At 44.3% G+C, this 19864-nt stretch overlaps 2 protein-coding genes across 5 annotated transcripts in view; one reads left to right on the forward strand and one right to left on the reverse strand.

Annotated features, from left to right (window-relative positions):
* The window catches only part of C2H4orf51 (chromosome 2 C4orf51 homolog), a 79689-nt gene that overhangs the window by 58732 nt on the left and 1093 nt on the right, over nt 1-19864 (forward strand). Inside the window, exons 7-8 of one of the 4 annotated variants that reach the window (XM_047717568.1) lie at nt 10892-11048; nt 18210-18355. The gene's annotated coding sequence lies outside the window, so the exon portion shown is untranslated. Of the gene's footprint in view, nt 1-2087; nt 2425-2465; nt 2680-10891; nt 11049-18209; nt 18356-19864 lie in introns of those variants that run through there. The other 3 variants (XM_047717573.1, XM_047717570.1, XM_047717571.1) reach the window with 3 other exon arrangements.
* ZNF827 (zinc finger protein 827) overlaps nt 4194-19864 on the reverse strand; it is a 165220-nt gene continuing 149549 nt past the window's right edge. Inside the window, exons 13-15 of the mRNA XM_047717575.1 lie at nt 12263-12454; nt 11762-11939; nt 4194-8229 (exon numbers count right to left, since the gene is read on the reverse strand). Of these exons, the coding sequence (XP_047573531.1) occupies nt 7410-8229; nt 11762-11939; nt 12263-12454 (1190 nt within the window). The 3' untranslated portion in view covers nt 4194-7409. The remainder of the gene's footprint in view (nt 8230-11761; nt 11940-12262; nt 12455-19864) is intronic.

Here is a 19864-nt window from a genome sequence, read left to right on the forward strand (position 1 = left end):
CCTACTCAGCCATTCTAAATCATGGGAACCTACTCAGCCATTCTAAATCATGGCCAAACCTGGAAGTGCAAGGCAGTTAACACTCTGGGGCTACTCTAACCCCTTCTTTCTTCTGTCCCTTGGGCTGTCAATTCTGAGATACATTTATACAGCTTCTCATGAGAGTTTCTGGAGGGATTGCATCCCACTGGTGCACAGCAATGACCAGCTGGCCAAGACACCTGGCGTTGGCTTTCCCTTCGTACTTGCTTCACTCTTTCTAGTGCCCCATTTTGTTCCTGGAATTGCTCCCCAAAATGATCTCAAGGTTCTCCTTTTTAGGGGGACCTAGAAAATAGATTGGTTGGGGGAGACTACCAATGCTGATCAAACCCATTGCATGGAAATGTCGTAACAGACATTCTGTTTGAAGTGGGACATAAGAGGACAGGGGCTTGTTGGTCCCTTGGTCTATGGACCACTAATTAGGAATTTCACTTAAAATTAAAATAGAAGCACTGAAGCCAAGTGATGGCATCCCCTATCTAGAAATCTTTAAGATCAGAAACACACTGATCATTCTGGGATGGTTGGGGTGGAGCCCTACATTCAGGCCAGAGGATGGCTAGATAAATTTCCCTGGTCCTAGATCAGTGTTTGCTCTTGCCTTTAAATGTCTGCTGATGGGGACAGGTCAGATTTTTCCCTCTGTCTTTATAAACACATGGAGGCTTTCTACCCAATGGAAGTCCCTGGGAGCTTTCATAATGTTTTTGTTGTTGTTTGTTTTTGTTTTGAGAGAGAGAGAGAGAGAGAGAGGCAGAGGGAGAGGAGTGAGAGAATCTCAAGCAGGCTTCATGCCTAGCATGGAGCCCAGTGTGGGCTCCATCACACAACCCTGAGATCATGACCTGAGCTGAGATCAAGAGTTGGATACTTCACCCACTGAGCCACCCAGGCACGCAAGGGGCTGAGAGTCTTTTTAAACAAGTGGCAGAGTAAGCATTCTTAGTATATTCTTCCATTGCATTAAAACTAAAATATCTTTCTACTTGCCACAAGTGACTGTTTGCTGTTTTACAGAAAACATTTAAAATATGGCGCCAGAGAGCTCAGCCGTCAGTCTTGCTGGTCGCGGGGAGGAGGCGGGAAGCCGCCAGTGGGCAGGAGGAGGAGGCGACGTTAGAGGAATGCAGGCCAACCCTTTCCCTCCCCATATGGTTACCTCTAACTCATCTAACCAGATCAAGTACCCACAGTTTGGTAAAATAGGTTGAAGCCACCCTCCAGATGACTGCAGGCGATCCAAGCATGATGGCTTAGTGTTTAACCAGAAAAGAAACATTTTAGACCTCCCAAACTCTGAAGTGGGCAGAAAAATACATTTAGCCTTTTTTTTTTTTTTTCCCCCTGCATTGAGTCTGTTGTGGTTTGAAAACGTTGAGATGTCGTTTTGGCTATAACTGCCTTGCAAGGATTCTGCTTTGTGACCGCCTTTGTTTCTAGGGGCTGATTTTTGCTTGCTCAGAATGACAGAATCATCGTTCATTATATGTTATCTGTTGGCAGGCGGAAGGGGTCTTACAGATCATTTAGTTGAACCTATGGCTTTTGAAGCAGGACTCAAACTCAGGTGATCTGATTCCAGGGCAATGGAGCTCAGGGCTGGGAGAGACTATCTATAACACAGATCCTCTTGAACTAACTAGGGTAGAAAACCACTGTTAGGGAGCGGCACAGGGGAAAGGAAGTCTGAAGTGTGAGTTGAGGTGGACTCTGCCCTGGGTCGATAATTCTATTGAAAACTAAGAACTAATTAACGAGTACTTATCCTAACTCTTTTTTTTTTTTTTTTAAGATTTTATTTATTTCTTTGGCAGAGACAGATCACAAGTAGGCAGAGAGGCAGGCAGAGAGAGGAGGAAGCAGGCTCCCGGCTGAGCAGAGAGCCAGATGCGGGGGGCTTGATCCCAGGACCCTGAGATCATGACCCGAGGGGAAGGCAGAGGCTTTAACCCACTGAGCCACCCAGGTGCCCCTATCCTAACTCTTATCAAAACAGAATTTCAAAGGAATACAGCAGTTGACTTTCTTTTTCCCCTTTGCAGCAGCGAGCAAGGTGAGCACCATTTGCATTTCCTGTTTTATAGACCCAGCTATCAAGAAAGAATTACGAATAGGAGCCCTGCTACCTCATAAACTGATAACTTGAGGCCCTTCTGACCCCAGACAGGGAAAGAATGGGCCCCTCAGGCCCCACAGTCACCACACTTTACCCCAGGGTCTGCTTTATGGATACCTGCTTTGTTAGTTAATGGTAGTTATTTGCACAATAAACCTCGTTTTGTGTAGGACTTTTCTGTGTTGAGACAGTGGTATAAGTAAGAATGTTGGCTGGGATCTCTGGAATATTTGTGGTTGATGGCCCTTTAGAACGGAGTCCAAATCCCCAAGGGCATTCTTTTATCCTGTGATTTCGCTTACAGGTTCTAAGGCACCCCTGGGAAGGATTCCAGTCTTCTGCAAGCACGATGTGGTCACCCAGCTGCTATCCCCTTTCTTCCCTCCCACCCCTTTTGTATGCCCAAGCTCCTTTTGGGTCTCCTCCCTCCCTGAAGACTGACAGCCCTGGGGAGCCTTGAGTTCTGTTTCAGCAGCTAATGAGATATGCCTTCTTCAAATCATTTACAAGCCCCACATCACCTTGGGCCGGCAGGGGTTCTAATATGGGGCTTCTGTGGGTGAGGAGGTGCCTATGCTCACCAAACCCTGATATTTCTCCCCATACCCCTGTCTGTGACCAGGACTGGGCCTCTGTTAAATGCTCAGGGAGCTTTTAGTGGCCAAGAAAATAAGCCAGTCAGCCGTAGACACACTATAGAAAAAATGGCCTTGAGTCTTAACTTCAAGTATCTTAATCTAACACGACGGTAGGAAAAAGTTTGATTTCAGGTTAAATTCAAGTTGGGGCCACATGACTGACTTGGAGCCTCCCCCGTGCACCTGCTGCAATGTAGGTAAGCAGAGAGGTTAGTGGCCACGGTCTGGTCCATCATGGATGGATCCCACCCCAAGTCATTCCTCAGTCACCGGAAGCCCATTAGTGGGAGACCATTATGAAACTGACGATTTCATTTTCTTTGTATTTCTGGCTTTTCTCAATCACAGGGTGATTGAGATGTGACGTAGGTGTGGGGTCAAAGAAAAAGCAGTATGTATGCAAAATGAAAAGACACTCCAGCCTGTAGTGCTAGCAGAAGGCAAGGAAATCTGATTTATTTTAGAATTTTCAGTAAATATCAGCCACCCCCAAACAAAACTGGTATTGAATCAACTTGATCCTCACCTAAAAATAGCTATTGGATGAAAACATGAAGGGGAAAATAGTGTCTGATTAGTGACTGGTCGTTTTCAAAGTGACTTTTCCCACATCATGTCATTTTATGAAAAGTAAATTTGATCTTTTTCAATGTTAGAGTGAAGCAGTTCATAACTTCTTACAAGGAGCAAAGGACATTATATTTATAAGCATGGAGGCTGTGAACTAGATAGAACATTCTCTTTTGCTGCTTTATATTTTTTTATCAACCATCGTAGATTCATAGGGAAGATCTCTAAGGAACCAAACTTTAAAATGGATTTTAAAAAACTTAGTGTGCTTGTCATCTTTTGTTTTGGCCTCAGTTTCTTTCTCTGGTACCTTCCTTTGAATGGCAAATCATTACTTGCATTTGGATGGATTATTATTTAGCTTGCAAAATAGACCATTTTCCCCCGCATTAAAATCTCATAGTTGCCGAACTTCATTAGGATAAGGGAATTATTCATCTGTTTCCCCCCCTGCCCTTTGGCTGTGGGGTCAGTAAAATGATGTTAAGCAGGAGAGGGGAAGGCTGGTGAACACTTCAACATGTCACTAAGTAATTTCAGGAAGAAGCTGGTCTACAACTATACTGAATGATGGATACGCTCTCAGCCTTAATGGCTATTAATGACTTACATAATGACAGTTTGCATTATAACCATGGCTGTTCAAAACTTGCATTTTGCAATGGCTATAGCTAGTAGTGGACATTTCCTAAAAATAAGCAGAGAAGTTAAAATGGGAACAAAGCAAGGCAAATAAAACCCTGGGACTTAACAAGTAGTCAAGGATGACAACCAAGGGCGGGTGGGTGGGGGGGGGGGGAGAGGAAAAAAAAGAAACAAAAGAGTATAGCCAACCTTTTTTTTTGTTTTAATTAGAGTATATTATACTTCCAAACTGGATACACTAGAAATTGGCAATGCAACATAAGATGCAAAGAAATATACCAGTTACTGTCAAAATGACCCTGTACAGCCTTGTAATGCAAAAAGCTTTATACAATACAAATTTTCAGTAATGTACACAAACCTTGACAGTATGATCATCTGAACATAATATGAGGAGTTAAAAAAAGGATAGAAGCAAGAAAGTGCTGAGAACTCTAACTGCAGTACTATATGGACAGATAAGCTAGCTTCCGTTGAAGAATGCATAGTGAAAACAGAATTGAAGTTAGTTGGCAGGTGAATTTCTCAAAGATGTTAGTGTTTTACACGGAAAGGATATCTATGGAATAATCCTTCCCTGAGTATTGAACTGCAAACCAAATTCGGGGGTATATATTATCTCGGTGGAGTCTGAAAAAATGCTGTAGATTTTTTCTTTATTAATAACAATAATAATAATATAAAAAGTCAAACAAACTCCAAACACACCTTTTCTCACTCAGAAAACTTTTATAATTTACCAGAAAGATTGATGACTCTTTCCAAAGTGCTAAAAAAGTTGCCCAATTACATTAAGCATAACTAAGTCATTCAAATACAAGTTCAGTGGCAAGCAGTGAAATGCATGGCATTTGAGCAGTAAACATCTCCTTCCGACACCCCTCTCGCTCTTGCAAGTTTCAGCCAAGGACCTCCTATTGCACACGTGGCATGCTGTAAAACCTGCAGTCCTAACTGTCAGGGCCACCCTTTCAGGTTTTTAACCTGCTGGTGCTTCCGTGCGATTTGCCTGTTCTGCCAGCCTCCGTGGGATCCCCGTGGCCCTCTTCTGTCATCACTGAACTTGTAATTTTGAAAGCACATTATTAGCCAAGTGGCACATTCTCCATTATATGGGGATAAAGACAGGACTTTTTAAAAAACCAACCCACCCATATGCCCAGTATTCTTGGAGTGTATTGTCCGTAACTGTCTATAGTGTCTTTTACCGAGACATTGACATGGCGAGGTTGAACAACGCTTCTAACGTAGCCAAGAGCAAATGTCTCTGCCGGAGGATGACCGAGGGTTCGGGAGCTTCCTGCCCTAGCTGGCTCAGCCTCCCTGCCCCTGGGGACATCTCCTTAGTGTAAACAGGTTTGCCAGGGCTGGAGGACTGGCAAAGGGAAGTGTAGCACGCCTGCTAGGTCTGGGGGAAGAAAGGGTGGGTATGGGGGTTGGGGGAGTCCATGGTATGGACTGACAGTACAGTCTTCTGGCTTCCTGTAGAACTGTACCAAGTTCGAGGGGGCTTTCAGTGAAGCAAACTGACTAGAGGAAGAAAATTAGGGATGCTTTTATTTTCCCCTGGTGAAACAGATGAAAAGAAAAATCCCAACTCTAGGATAACACATGATGGAAAACAGCAACGCAGTAAGAAAGCATTCCTCTTGTACACCAGTTCTTCAATAGATAAATAATATATAAACTTTTATATTCCAAAATTTCCATTCTTATACAGAGCACACTTCTTCCTGCCCTTTCAGCCTGTTTCATGCTGGAAATTCTATTTTCTTACAAATACAAGCAATTAAGATATTCGGCCCAAGACTTCTTTTCCTTTTCTTTTGAAATCACCCATTACATTTTTAAGATTCGCAAAGGGCTAGGCAACCAAATCCACATCTGCTTCTTGCTGCAATAAAGTGCTGCATGTAAGTTGCCATTTTAATGACCACAAAATAAAAGCTTTAAATAAGTATAAAGTTAGCCTCCTAGCAGGTTATAGCTACCAGGCGTTAACAACGTGGAATACAGAATTATTAATAACATGGAGAATACCGCTATAGCCAGACGATCTGCAAACACAAGGGAAACTTCTCAGGGGCATGAGTTGAACCGTAGGACTAAACAGCACCTTTTTGTTGGGTCATTATATGTTAAAGAGGTTGTGACAAAATTTTCCAAACATACAGTCTACTCATTCCATAGAAAAGGTACATTTTTCTTCCTTTTATTTTACTTTTTTTTTTTTTTTGCAGATGAGAAACAAAAACTAGTGCAAGACCAAAGCACTGTGCAAAACTGCTGTTTCTTTTTTTTTTTTTCTTTTTTTTTTTTTTTAGTCTGAGCATTTATACCCAGAATTTATCCAAACCCCTTTAATCTCCTTGGCTGGATTTATCAACCATAAAATTTTTCACTCATACAATTATTTTCCTGCAAATGAATGGTAACCACTGAATTAATACATCATATATATATATACATATATATATATAAGGTCTCATATATATATATGTATATATATATATATAATCTGCCCTTAAAAAATGATGCACTGTGTGTGTGCACCATACACATTGTATACGTATGGAGACACACACACACACACACACACAAAACACACTTAAGTTTTGTGATATTGGCTGCAGTGCTGCGAGATATTTCTTCTGGAGTGGACTCTTAGTTCTCGCATCTTCATAACCGAAAAGATCTGAGCACGAGGTCTCTGGCACCCGGTCGGAAATCTCCAGCAGCACTGTGGGTGTCTACCAGTCCTTCATCGACTCAAGCACCAGGCCCTACCATTCTGTAGCCATAAAATCGAGAGGGAAAGTTGATGAAGGAGCTCAGGGAGAGACTGTACGGATGAACAACCCGGGAGGGAAAAGAACGTTCATCGCTGTTAAAGAAGCCAGTACGAAGAAATGGGCGACAGAAATGGCATGGCACACGACACACGGCTTTCTCTTTCGGAATCCACAACACCCACACACCCCATTCACCCAACAGAAAAACCAAATGCACCAGTGCATAAGCGTACAAGTGCTGATTGCTATTAAGGACACTCTCTTTAGGGCTTAACAAGACAAAATTCCTCTCAGAGCAAAGTACGGAGAAGGGCCGAGAGTGGGAGTGGGGAGCTGGGGAGGCATGCCTCTGAAGGTAGACGTATGCAGTAGGTCACCTCTCTGAAGATTGGATAAAGCAGCTTTCAGGTCAATGCAATAGGGTGTCCACACAGAGCCAATCCTCTATTCCTTACTAAAGATATACAGTACACGTGGTTCAGACCCAGGGGCCTGTAGGTTTTGCAGCAACATACACCTGCTGGGGTTGTGTTTAAGTTTTGTGGGTTTTTGTTTTTTGTTTTGTCTTTGTCTCTTTGTTTTTGGTACAGAACACGGCTGCCCTCAGACAGTCTCTGCTCGTTCTCGCAGTCCAAGATAGGCGAGGAAGGAGTGTTTGGGTGAGGGGATGCTGGGAGGCGCAGTCTGAGGTCGGGGAGGGTGGAATGTGAGATCCAAGTGGTTCTTGGGGTACAACATTGTCAAGGGAATGAGATGGGCAAAATCCGAGTTCCGGTACTTGTCAAAGCGCAAAGGGGAGCCGTTGAAGGCCAAAGCCTTGAGTGCCAGGTTGGGCTCGGAGCTGCTACCGTGCGCGGCCGACAGGGCCACGGTCTGCAGAGCCTGGGAGGCGGACATGACCGACAGGGGAGACAGGAGATTCCGGGGGCTCCCGACGACGAGCAGCGGGGCCCCGGGGCCGGCTGGTTCCTTGGGGGCGGGGCCCAGGCCCTTCTTGTCCTCCTCGGGACAGTCCCCACTCTGGTGCTTCTTGACGTGGCGGCTGAAGACGAAGGGGTGTGTGGTCTTGAACAGGCACTCTTCGCAGCTGAAGGTCTGGCGGGGGGCGTGCTTCAGCTTCTTGTGCAGGTTGAGATTGTCCTTGCGCTTGCAGCTGTAGCTGCACTGGTCACAGTGGAAGGGCCGCTCCCCGGTGTGCACGCGCACGTGCTCGATGAGCTTGTTGGCGGTCTTGGACAGGTAGCCGCACTGGTCGCACTTGTAGTGGTTGCCCAGGCGGTGCTCCCGGGTGTGCGTCTCCAGCTCCAGCTGGTTGGCCTTCACCGTCTGGCAGATCCGGCACTTGTACTCCATCTTGTAGTGGGTCTTGAGGTGGCACTCCATGGCAGCGGGGCGGTTGGTGGAATAAATGCAGAATGGGCACCTGCCGGGCGGAGGGGGGGGAAGCAATGACAGGGAGGGTCAGCTGGACAGGCTCGGCTTCTACCCTCCTCACCAGCCTCCCCTCACTGCCCTCTCCCCCGCCCCCTCCAAACTCAGAAGGCCTCGCCTGCCCCTGCCCAGCCCTGCCACCTCTCCGGGAGGGTTAAGAGGACCCTCTTGGCTCTCTCTGCCCACAGAGCCGTGCCCGCTAAGGAGGAGCTCCGGCAACGTACGCTCTGCCTACTGTGGGGGTCTCCTGGCTGGATGAGTGAGCACCAGCCCACGGGAAGGGGAGCAGAGAAAGGGGGAGGAATAAGTAAGCGCTTGCTCCCCTCCGTCCTCCCCGCCCATTCCCCTCGGAGCCCTCCCCGCTCCCCGCCCCAGACATAGCAGAGGTCTAAACCTCATGACCTCCCCTCTAGATGGGAGCAACACAAAGAATCGACTTTTCATGCACCACACCAAGCACACGCAGAAAGGCTAAGAGTTTTGAAGAACAGCTTATAGGGGGAGAGCTACCTCCAGCAAACAGAAAGTTGTAGGGGTCAGAATCGTGCTTATTAAAGGGTAGTTAGGTTGAGAAGGCCTGTGTGTGTCTCTCTGTGTGAATGTGTGTGTGTGTGTGTGTGTACATGGATCTGTACTCCTAAATCCTATCTCCTACAGCCCTGGTTCTCCATCAGGAGAGGCAGATGAGGACCAGCATGGGGCTCGGGAAAGGGAGGCCCACCCACCAGCCCATCACTAAGGAGGGATAAAGAGGGAGGGAGGCAACTGCTCTCTGGAGTTTGAAGACGTTATGAAAACATTATTCCATCGTGGAGATAATAGTAATCGAACTGGATCATATATTCTCAGTGGGCAGGACCATATCTTATATTTCTTCTGCGTTCTCGGCAGTGCTTGGTAGGCACTGATTCCTTACTGGATTGGTCTCTACACAGAATTTTGGCAGATTCTGGTCCCAGCTCCATCACCTCTATCGGGCCATAGCTGGATATGCCCTGGCACAAAGCCTGGGCCTCCCTGAGGCTTGGTTTCTCCATCCTATGCAGGGAGGCTATGCCACCCCCCAGCCTCCTGGCTGTCCAGAGGGGCTAGGAGGAGCAGTGAGGGCATGTTTGCAAATTCTGCTGAGCTTCTCTTTCGGAAGCCGCAAAGCTCAAGTTGGTGGTTGAAATGATAGCTGTAGCGTGTTTGCTCTCTTTCCCAAAAGAATGCAAATGCAAAAGTGGCTGCCTTAGCTCCTGCCTGGCACCTGCCGGGCAGGGCCCAGGAGTGACTTGTCCTCTGAGGGTTTGGAGAGGTGTTCAACAGAGCCCAACACAACCAAGTGCGCCGTGCACTGCTCCTCAGCGCCAAGCTCGCCGTTAGCCTTTGCACCTCAGCTCACAGAAGAGTGCACACGAGAGAAATATAAAGCCCATTCCCAGGTCAGGTGCACACACAACCCCTACGCCAAGCTGGGCCTTACCTAGAGGAGTCTGAAACTCACCACTGTCCTGAGCTACGGCAAAAGAAAAATAATAGTATAATCTTATTTGATCTGCATTATGAACAGGATATAGAGTACAAGCAGTTCCATCACAGAAAAGCAATTTAGACATTGGCAGTCTGTTTCATTTTAAGAACATTTCTGTGACCCACAGCTCAATCTTTCTTTCGCTGCTCAGGCAAAGTGCTAAGGGTTTTCCATGCTCCCAATATTTATCGTAAAGACACTCTCTCAGGCAAATTAATTCTCTGATATGGCAAAGGGAAAACAAAACAAAACAAAACAAAACAAAGACTCACTGTATAGCCAGAAGGCATTATCAATTTTTTCAAAGTATTCTTCTACTTGGTCATCCTAGAACATAAACTATTACACAGGGGACCGTTAGCACCACACCGGAAGTGTCTGGACCGGCAAAAAAGCGTCAGCATTCACTGTGCATTCTCCCCAGTGGGCCGGAGGTTTGGGCCTCCATAGGTCCCCAAGGCAAGGCTAACCGACAAAGCCACAACTGGCAGGGGGCGCCGCAGAGTTAATGGGTGTGACTGGGCTACTGGGAAGGGCAACGAGCGCTAGTCCAACCACAGAACTACATGGTTTCTTTCATTCTTTCTTTTTTTAAAAATAAGAGTATACAAGTATTTAGAAAGGGACAGTGGGAACAAACCAAATCCAATTCCCAAATAAGCTCTCGCTGGGCATTTCCCATTTACTGGTTGTCTTGAATTATAATCTCCCCTCCCCCATCCCTGCAGTCATCCCCCTCCCCCTCCCACTTAAGTGCCCCAAGAGTGAAACAAAATGGAATTTGACAGTAGGTGCTGCTCCCTGACTCCTCTGTTTGGGAAAGTTTTTGAGGAGGGTGCCTCTGACCAGGCAGGAGCCTGCAGAAGGGTCAACCCTGGACTGCCCCCAACACTTGACCCCCAGGGTCCTTTTGGATCTCTCCATCCCTCGCCCATTCAGGAGAGTCATGCCAACCTCTCTGGCAATATGTGAGTTTCAAAGATAAAAATGTTTAAAAACAAGAGGGTTTTTTCTTGTGTTAAGTAAAATATAAATTTTCATTCTTTTAGTGACATGATTATTTCAGCTAAACATGAATAATTATGCCTTGAAACTTGTGTGTCTTTCTGTGCTCAACGACATATGCTTCTTTCTCTGCTAGATCCTGAGTGCCTTGTGAGCAGGGGCTGATTTCAGAATCACCCGGAAGATTAAACTCTGGTAGTGCTAGGACATACATTTCCTGAGGGTAGAGATGGCGTTTTATTCCTCGTTTGCCCTTCAGTGCCTGTCGTCAAGCCAGACACACCGTGCGTTTGGTAAGAAATGACGGGCCTCACTTCAGACCAGGGGGCTTCTTGCAAATACTGGTTAATGACGACGCTTGTTGTCTAGGTCTTTGGGGATCTGTGAGTAATGTGTGACTGGAAATGTCAGATCTCAGGAAGGCTAGCCAGGGAGATCCCAATCGCAGTTCCTGGGGAGGAATAAGGCATGTGTGCAGGAAGACCCGAGGCATGTGATTTCTGCCTGAAAAACACTGCCTCCTGCCTGTTCAAAAAGGCAAGGATCCGATATTTGGGGGTGGGGTGCGGATGAGTTGTTGTGACGCTGGTTTAAAAGGCACATGGGAAATCATCTAAAAAAATAGAGACAGTGACGGCCGTGAGAGTGTAATGATTTACACTCGGGGACACTGACCCCCAAGTCCATACGCTCCAGTCGGAACCAAACTCAAGCAGTGGAGGATGAGTCTAGCCCTGCGGGCTGAGCTGCTCCAACACGACGCTGGCTCGCCAGGAATCCTGGAAAATTTGTGAAATGGATTCTCCTGCTGTGTCCGCTGACCCCCTGGGGACTAGGTCTGGTTCACATCCGGCTAAAGGTAGCAGAGGTGGTGCCTGACTGACTAGCCCAATGCCAAGCTCTACCTCTCCATGACCCCAAAACCTTCAGGGCAGGGGGTGGGGTAGGGTTGGGGAAGGGTGTTTAATAACAACACAGTAAAAGGTTCTGTACTTGCTTTCCTTACTTGAGCCCACCGGTGGGGACAGTGTGGCATTTCTTATGCTCCAGCAGCTGTTCGGGTGTCTTCATGAACTTGTGGCACACGTCACACTCAAACATCCGGGTGATGAGGTGTATCTGCAGATGGCGCTCAAACATGTTCTTCGTCTTGCAGACAAAGTTGCAAAAAACGCATTCGAACCCTGGAAGGATGGGAGCTGGGTGTACGGGTGCATGGGGCAGAAGGATGGGAGGGGGCTGGAGGGGGACAGACAGCCCCCTATTTCTCCTCTTCCCCAGCTATACCCTCTCAGGCACCGTTCCCTGCGTCTCTATGGCAAAAGGAGTTAAACATACAGCTCCAGAATCCATGTCACACGGCCCATCTAGCCACCCCATATTTGGATGCAGATAATTCAGAAGACTACAAACAGCATTATACTGTTCCCAGGCCTACTGTCTGTTTTCCAATATCACTCCCCTCCAGGGCTTATTTTCAAGCAGGCCAACGCACTGTCTCCCTTACCTTTCTCTGGCTTTTCCTCACTATTCACTGAGGGCTGGCTCCCAGGCACAACAGAGATGACCAGCAGGTTGTTCCCATTCTTGTTTTTTTGAGAGCTGTCTGAATCATCTTTGCTGTTGGCTGAATCACTCAGAGCTGAGAGGGAGGAGGAAGAGGGGCTGTTTGATTCACTGGGGGTCTTCCGGTCTTCTCCTGAAAAAACAAACAAACAAACAAAAAACCCCCCAAAACCCAGGTCTGTTATTTAGGAGATGATAACCCTTGAATAAGAGCAATTAGGAGTGGGGTGGGGGGTCTCGTGGCTATCTCATCACTCAGAGGACACAGGGTGAGGTTCCTAGCTCTCGAGGTGCACCTACTGGGATCCAAGGTCCCCATCATCTATGTTGATGACACTTTGTGGTTCTTGGGAACTCTGTCATGCTTTAAACACAGTATCTCATTTTCTCTTCTCAAAAATCCAGTGAGACACAACTATGATCACTCCTGTTTTACAGATGAGGGAAGGGAGGCACCATCAGGGTAACCTGGCCTAAGTCACATGCTAGGAAGTGGTGGAGCAGAGATTTCAGTTGGTCCAACTCCAGGATCCATGCTCTTCATGGACTGCACTCTCCCTCAAAATCAGGAGTAAACCAGTCATTAAAATCCAGTGTCAGGAGACTAATGCTTCCACTCAAGATGAAGTGTTAGAGACTGGGTTTACCATTGCTACCGAAACAAAACAAAACCAGACAAAATGTATCAAACAGTTGTTGTTGTTGTTGTTTCCCCCAAATTAGTTTTTACAGATTGGACATCAGGCACTGAAGAGCGATCCCTGGGAGATAAGAGAGAAGAGAGGTGGCCCACTTTCTGCCTTGAGAGTTTACTTTTCAGGCTGCAGTGCAGGGGTGGGGAACTGCCCATCAGACTCACTGAGTTGAGGAGATAGCGCTAAGGGTCTGGGGAGGTCAACATGGCTGAACTTGGCAGGGCAGGGTGCCAGAGTGGGGAGATCAGTAGAGAGGAAGAAATCAAAGACCTGCAGTGGGTCCCCCATGAGTATTCAGCAGAGTAGGGATCAGAACACATGTGTGAGAAACCCCCCCCCAAGGCTGGAGGGAAAAAAGCCATGTGAAAGGCTTGGAAAACACTGCTGTTTCCACTACACAGATTAGAAAGACTCACAATTCCCAGGGCATTGGGTAGGAAACTGAAGAAGATCTCTTAGAAGTGGGTAATGATCAGTCCTAGTTGGACTACTGCTCCGGACCGGCCAGACAAGTCACAAAAACAAAACCGAAAGGAGTCAAATTTTCCAAGTAATTAACTGCATCCTAAAACAAAGGTCAAGAATTTTTATGGGAATATAAAATATCCAGCACCCAGCAAGCCTAATCACAATGTCTGACATCCAAAGATTAGCAGGCATGCCAAGAAACAAGAAAACACAACCTAAAATGGGGAGAATGATTAACCAGTCAAAACTGACCCAGAACTCACACAGTTGTTAGAATTTGCAGATAAGGACATAATGTTATTATAACTATAGTCCATATACTGAAAAAGTTAAATAGAGATATGAAAGATATAAAAAAGTTCCCGATCAAATTTCTAGAGATGAAATTTACAACACCTGAGATGAAAAATACACTGGTTGGGATTCCCAGCAATTTAGACATGGCAGAAAAACAGTGAACCTTGAAGGTAATAGTAATAGAAATTATTTGCAGTGAAACCGAGGGAAAAAAGAATCATAAAAATGAAAAGAGCATCAGTGGATTGTGGGATGTCTTCAAGTAGCTTAATATGGAGTCCCTGATAGGGTGGGAAGGGCAGGAAAATCTGAAAAGGCCAAAACTTTTCCAAACTGGGGAAAACCATAAACCCACAGATCCAAGAGGCAAAATGAACCCCATGCATAAGAAACATGAAGAAATCTATACCAAGGGATATCATAATCCAATTGCTCAAAACCAAAGATGGGTATTAAGGAGGGCACATATGGCATGGAGCACTGGGTGTTACATGCAAACAATGAATCATGGAACACTACCTCAGAAACTAATAATGTACTATATGGCAACTACCATAACACGATTAAAAAAAAATAGTTGCAATGTAGGAAAAAAAAAAAAGTGATAAAAAAATCCCTAAAGGCATCCTGAGGAAAAAGGATACATTCTGTGTAGAGGAACAAAAATAAGGATGACAGCAGATTTCTCACTGGAAACAATTGCAAGCGAGAAGTAGTGGAGCACCCTCTTCAACGTGCTGAAAGGAACAGCTGTCAATCTGAGATCTCATACTTTGTGAACATGTCTTTCAAAAATGAAGCTTCCCTCCCCACCCAAAAAGTGGAAAGAATTCATTGCCAGCAGACTAGAGTTACAAAAAATGTTAAAAGAAATTCTTGAGGCAGAAGGAAAATGACAGCAAATGTAAAAATGGATCTACACAAAAGAATGAAGAGTCCAGGAAATGGCAAATCTGTGGATAAATATCTGAGTTTTCTTATTTAAATCTCCTTAAAAGAGAAAGTAATTTCGTTAAAAAGGAATAATGTCACATAGGGTTTGTAACATAAATAAGTAAATATATGACAGTGATAGCAGAAAGGCTAGGAGAGGAGACAGGGAAGTATGCTATAGGGAGGTTCTTACACTACCTATGAAATGGAAGAATATTACTTGAACGTGTGTGTGCTCTAATAAATTAATGATGTACATTACGCACCCCAAATAACTGGAGGGTTCTACATTATTCATGGTTTGGGAGACTTGATATTGTTAAGATGTTAATTCTCCCCAAATGAGACTGAAGCAACCCCATTGTTTAAGTTTAGGGTAGGAAATACGGGGAGACTGTGCATCAGCTCCCTTCAAAGAAGTCAATTAAGTAATCAAATGATTGTAAACTCTAGAAATGAAATGTTCTTTATCAGTAGATTAAAAAAAAAGTCATATATTATATACAGGCATAAAAAAGTCCAGAAGTAAACAAAGCTGCATGGTGGTGACAGGTAGTGTGTGAAATTATCAGCAGTATGTTTGTTTTCTTTTATTTGGTTTTCAGAATTTTCGAGAGTGACCATAAATTACCTTGTCCAATTAAAAAAAAAGGTTTTAAAAAGAGGAAGGAAAAAATATTTACCCTCTTGCAATGTTTCCAAGTCTTGTTCCTGGCAGAACTGCACTTATGTGCAGGGAAGACAACACTCTACTTCAGTTTACAATTTTTAAAAACCTCGCTCCTAACAGAACTGAACTAGGTTCCTGGAAAGACACTATGTGACCTCACTCACTGACCCACAAGGAGGGAGGGAATATGCCTTTAAAGCACAGACACACCCCTCTTCCCCTTTGGTACAAGGACGCTAGTGAAAGCTAGCACCATCATTGCCAGTCTCTTATCTAAACATTTAACCAGGTTAGTCACATTTTGCCGACAGAGTACGCTCAGTAGGGGCCCTGAGTCTACTGCTTCACCAAATCCATCCTCTAAGGTGGGTCTCATCCATAGACTCTTGCAAGTGATTATTTTAAATTAGTTTTTAGAGTTAAAGCCTGTAATTTTAATTACCATCTTTAACAATAGCTTCCAGTGCCCTCAGGCTTAAGGGAGAGCTGGGGAGAGCTGCCTAAATTAATCAATGTATAAATATACAGGTGCCATGGCAGCCAGTCTGAGATTCGGTGGTAGCCCAGTCCGCTCCTGTTGTAATCCCTACCCCACACTACCTCCTCTGCTCTCAATCCTCATCTCCCTTTGCTCTGTAGGGAGGGAGCCAGGGTGCCCTTGCCAACTCAGTCTATGGCTCACTGTGATACAAGAGGTCATTCCCTTTCGGCAGCACAAAGATTCTTGGTGAAGGACATCTGTGCACAGGTAATGCAACCTCATACATCAGGACAGCCAGCTCAAGAGAACTGGAAAAATACCCAAATATTTCATAATCGAAAATGGCACAAAATGATAAATTGAGACCATAAAAATTACCACTTGTCTTGCTGCCTCAGTATAAACACTGTTACATTTTCAATGTACTACTTTTTATTTTTTTATTTTAAAATTGTTGCCATTAATTGCATTGTAGTTAAGAATAAGGACTTCAGATCCAGAATACCTGAGTAGGTGGTTTTTTTTTTTTTTTTAAGATTTTATTTATTTGAGAGAGAGAGGCAGTGAGCAAGAGAGCACAAGCGGAGGGGGCGGGGTTTGCTGAGAGAGGGAGAAGCAGACTCCCCAAGAGCCCAACTCTGGGCTCGATCTCAGGACTCTGGGATTGTGACCTGAGCTGACGGCAGATGCTTAACTGACTGAACCACCCAGGTACCCACAGAATACCTGAGTTTGAATGCCACTTCAATGTATCATTTAATGGCTGAATGACTTATGACAAGGGATTTAATTCAGTGCCTCAATGATCTCATCTTAAAAATGGGTGTAATATCAGCAGCCTCATATGTTGGTTATGGGGGTTTTTATATATAAAGACCAAGCACAATGCCTGGCTCATTGTAAGCATTATAGAATACATTATTATTATTATAAAATATAACACAAAATATTTATAAATAAAACAATCATTGACATTTTGTATTCTCCCATGCTGTTTTATATATGAGGCACATAGTTGGCTCTCAGAAAATTTATGAAAATAACTCTGAATTAATGGTTTTAAATGACAGTATTAGGGGCGCCTGGGTGGCTCAGTAGGTTAAGCATCTGACTCTTGGTTTTGGCTAGTTCATAATCTCAGAATCATGAGATCAAGCCTCAAATCAGGCTCCCCCCTCAGTGGGGAGTCTGCTTCCCTATCTCTCCCACTGTCCTTCTTCCTGCTCCTGCATACATGCTCTCTCTCTCTTTCAAATAAATAAATCTTTAAAAAAAAAAAAAGTCACATCCATGGGGTAGACTTATCCTACACTACCTAAATATTTCCTTAAAATTAAATTTTAAGTGAAAATTAGTATTTCAGGGTGCCTGGGTGGCCCAGTTGGTTGAGTGGCTGACTCTTGATTTCAGCTCAGGTCAAGGTCTCAGGGTGGTGGGATCCAGCCCTGAGCCAGGCTCTGTGCTCAGCAGGGAGTCTGCTTCAGGATTTTCTCTCCCTCAGCCCCTCCCTGTGCTCATTCGCACATGCGCTCACTCTTAAATACACGACTCTTAAAAAAAGAAAGTCACAAATCATATATAACTTAAAAGAAAATTAATATTCCATTGGTTGATTTTTTTCCCCCCTATGGCTAGACTCCCAGAAGAAGGATTACTGAATGGTAGGCATTTTCAAGCCTCTTGGTCTATACTACTTAAGTAGTTTTCAAAAGTTCTTCCACTCTGTAGGGTCATGGCCATAAAAATATCAGCAGCATCCAATCAATGTGGGTAATGTTGTAAAAAACACTCTTTCTTTCTTCTTTTTTTTTTTTTTTTTGGTAAAACACACTTCTACTGCAATCGGTGAAATGTAAGACACTCTTGAGCTTTAATCTGATAACTAGAGAGGTCGAATATTTTTCCTTATGTCAAATGGTTAGCTTTTATTTCTTTTACTGTGCACTGACTGTTTATGTCCTTTGTAAATTCTTCACTTAGAGACCTAAAGGGGTTTCTTTCCAGTTTATATGAATTTTCTATGCAGTAAATATATCAGCCTTTGTCATTTTCACAAACACATTTTTCAGACTGGTTTTTTGGTTTTGTTTTCCTTCTCTTTTCCTTTTCTTTTGCAAATAGAAGAAGATAGTCTTATGCATCAAATCTCTTGATTCTTTTCTTTTGCTATTTCTCGAATCACTTAAGCTTTCACAAATCTTCCTCGCTCTGGAAGTTTGATAAACATTCTATTTTCTTCAAGCTTTTCTAGGGCTGATTTGTTAAGGGGGATTATGTAAGCTGTCTGATACTTATTTTGGTGTCAATGTGAGGTAAAGAACTGATGGTTGTCTTTTCCAAACAGCTATTCAGTTTCCTCAATGCTATTATTGCAACATTTAAACACAGCAGCGAAATTTGCGTTGAGGACGTTGGGAGCACCAGAGGGAAAATCTTCCCCTTGCTGATGTCCTTTGCAGACACAAGAAGCCAGGGAATGGGAGGAAGAGGGTAAGGAGGGGTCACTGGGAAGAAACTACCTAAACAGAGGGCAGTTCCTCAGACACCCACTCAGCGCACAGCTCATAAGTGTGCCTTGGGTAAGAGTAGCCAGGAAGGAATATAGAAAGTCCATGGGTTCTGTGGGAGACAACACTCATCCTGAGGATCCCGACTTCACGTCTAGCACAAGAAGGCACTGCAGATTTCCCAGGGGACTGAAATAAAAGTGCCCATTCCTATGACAGGTGAATCACGTCAGAGAACAAGATCCACAGAATCAGAGAATCTTCTGCCTGTTGGGCACCTCCTGCACATTCAAAAAGTCAAGGAATGGTTGAAGGCCCAGGGGAGTTACATGAGTTTCTACATTTGCAGAGCTATTTATGGTAACATGGGGTCCAGAACTAGGATCTAGAATTCAAAGTGTGTTTCCCTCCATCCCAAGTAACTTCTTCCATGTAGAGTAGATGATATGCCTAAGTCAGTAGACTCTCAGGGTTCAGTAAGGGCCATGTTGGAATAATTTTCTTGCTTAGCACACACAGATGTGTGTAAATGTGCTTCCACATGAATGGATATTCACCAGATAAACATTTACTCCCAACTTACATGACCCAGGCACTGGCCCAGGTGCTCAAAAGACAATGGTAACTTAGATAAGCTTCTTATTCTCAGGGATATATAGTATAATATGTATCACATAGCCTATATACTGCTATATATCATAACTTTGTAATTATACAGCTTATTAATTAATGGATTTAAATCGACATATCTTGGGTCAAATTCAAACACTTCAGACCAGCAACAACATGCAAGAAACCCTCACTGTGAAGACCATTAGCTTCTAAAAGGGGTCCTTTGGCCAAATCTGGCCTCCTATTTTTGTAAATAAAGTTTTATTGGAACACTGCCAGGCCCACTTTTTTGTGTATTGTTTACATTACATTCAAGTTCCAATTCATTCCAATGAAGGTGGTGACAGAAACTGTATGGACTGAAAGCCTAGAATTTTCACTATCTGGCCTTTACAGAAAAAAAAAAAAAAAAAAAAGACAAACTCTGTTAGTTTCCCTGGCTAAAAAAAAAGCCTATAAAAAAAAGGTTATAACCTTATTCCCTAACAGCAGCAGTGTTAAAGGCTTCTACTGTATTAAAAAAGCAACTTCTTTAATGCATTTCACTCTGGCTGTCTGTGCTAACAAATGGGAATATTCTTCCTAGGGTAGACAAGGAGCCCCACCACCTCAGAGGGAACAAGATCTCTGTGTTCCCTGTGGCCCTGAGTGTGTTTGCACTGGTTACTTGTGAATGTGAAGTTTCCATCGATGACAATTAAGTGATTCTAAATCCAACTGCTTTCCAGCCACTATGGTTTCTATGGTTTCCTTGAGGTGGGGCGGTGGTAGAGGGCTGGGGAAAAGGTTTTTGACTGGGCTTAGGCATACTTGGGATGGAGAGGGTTAGAAGAATGGGAGAGTCACAGAAAAGAGGAAAAAAAAAAAGAATATCAGAAAA

Source organism: Lutra lutra, chromosome 2, assembly GCF_902655055.1.
Source record: "Lutra lutra chromosome 2, mLutLut1.2, whole genome shotgun sequence".
Lineage (NCBI taxonomy): Eukaryota > Metazoa > Chordata > Mammalia > Carnivora > Mustelidae > Lutra > Lutra lutra.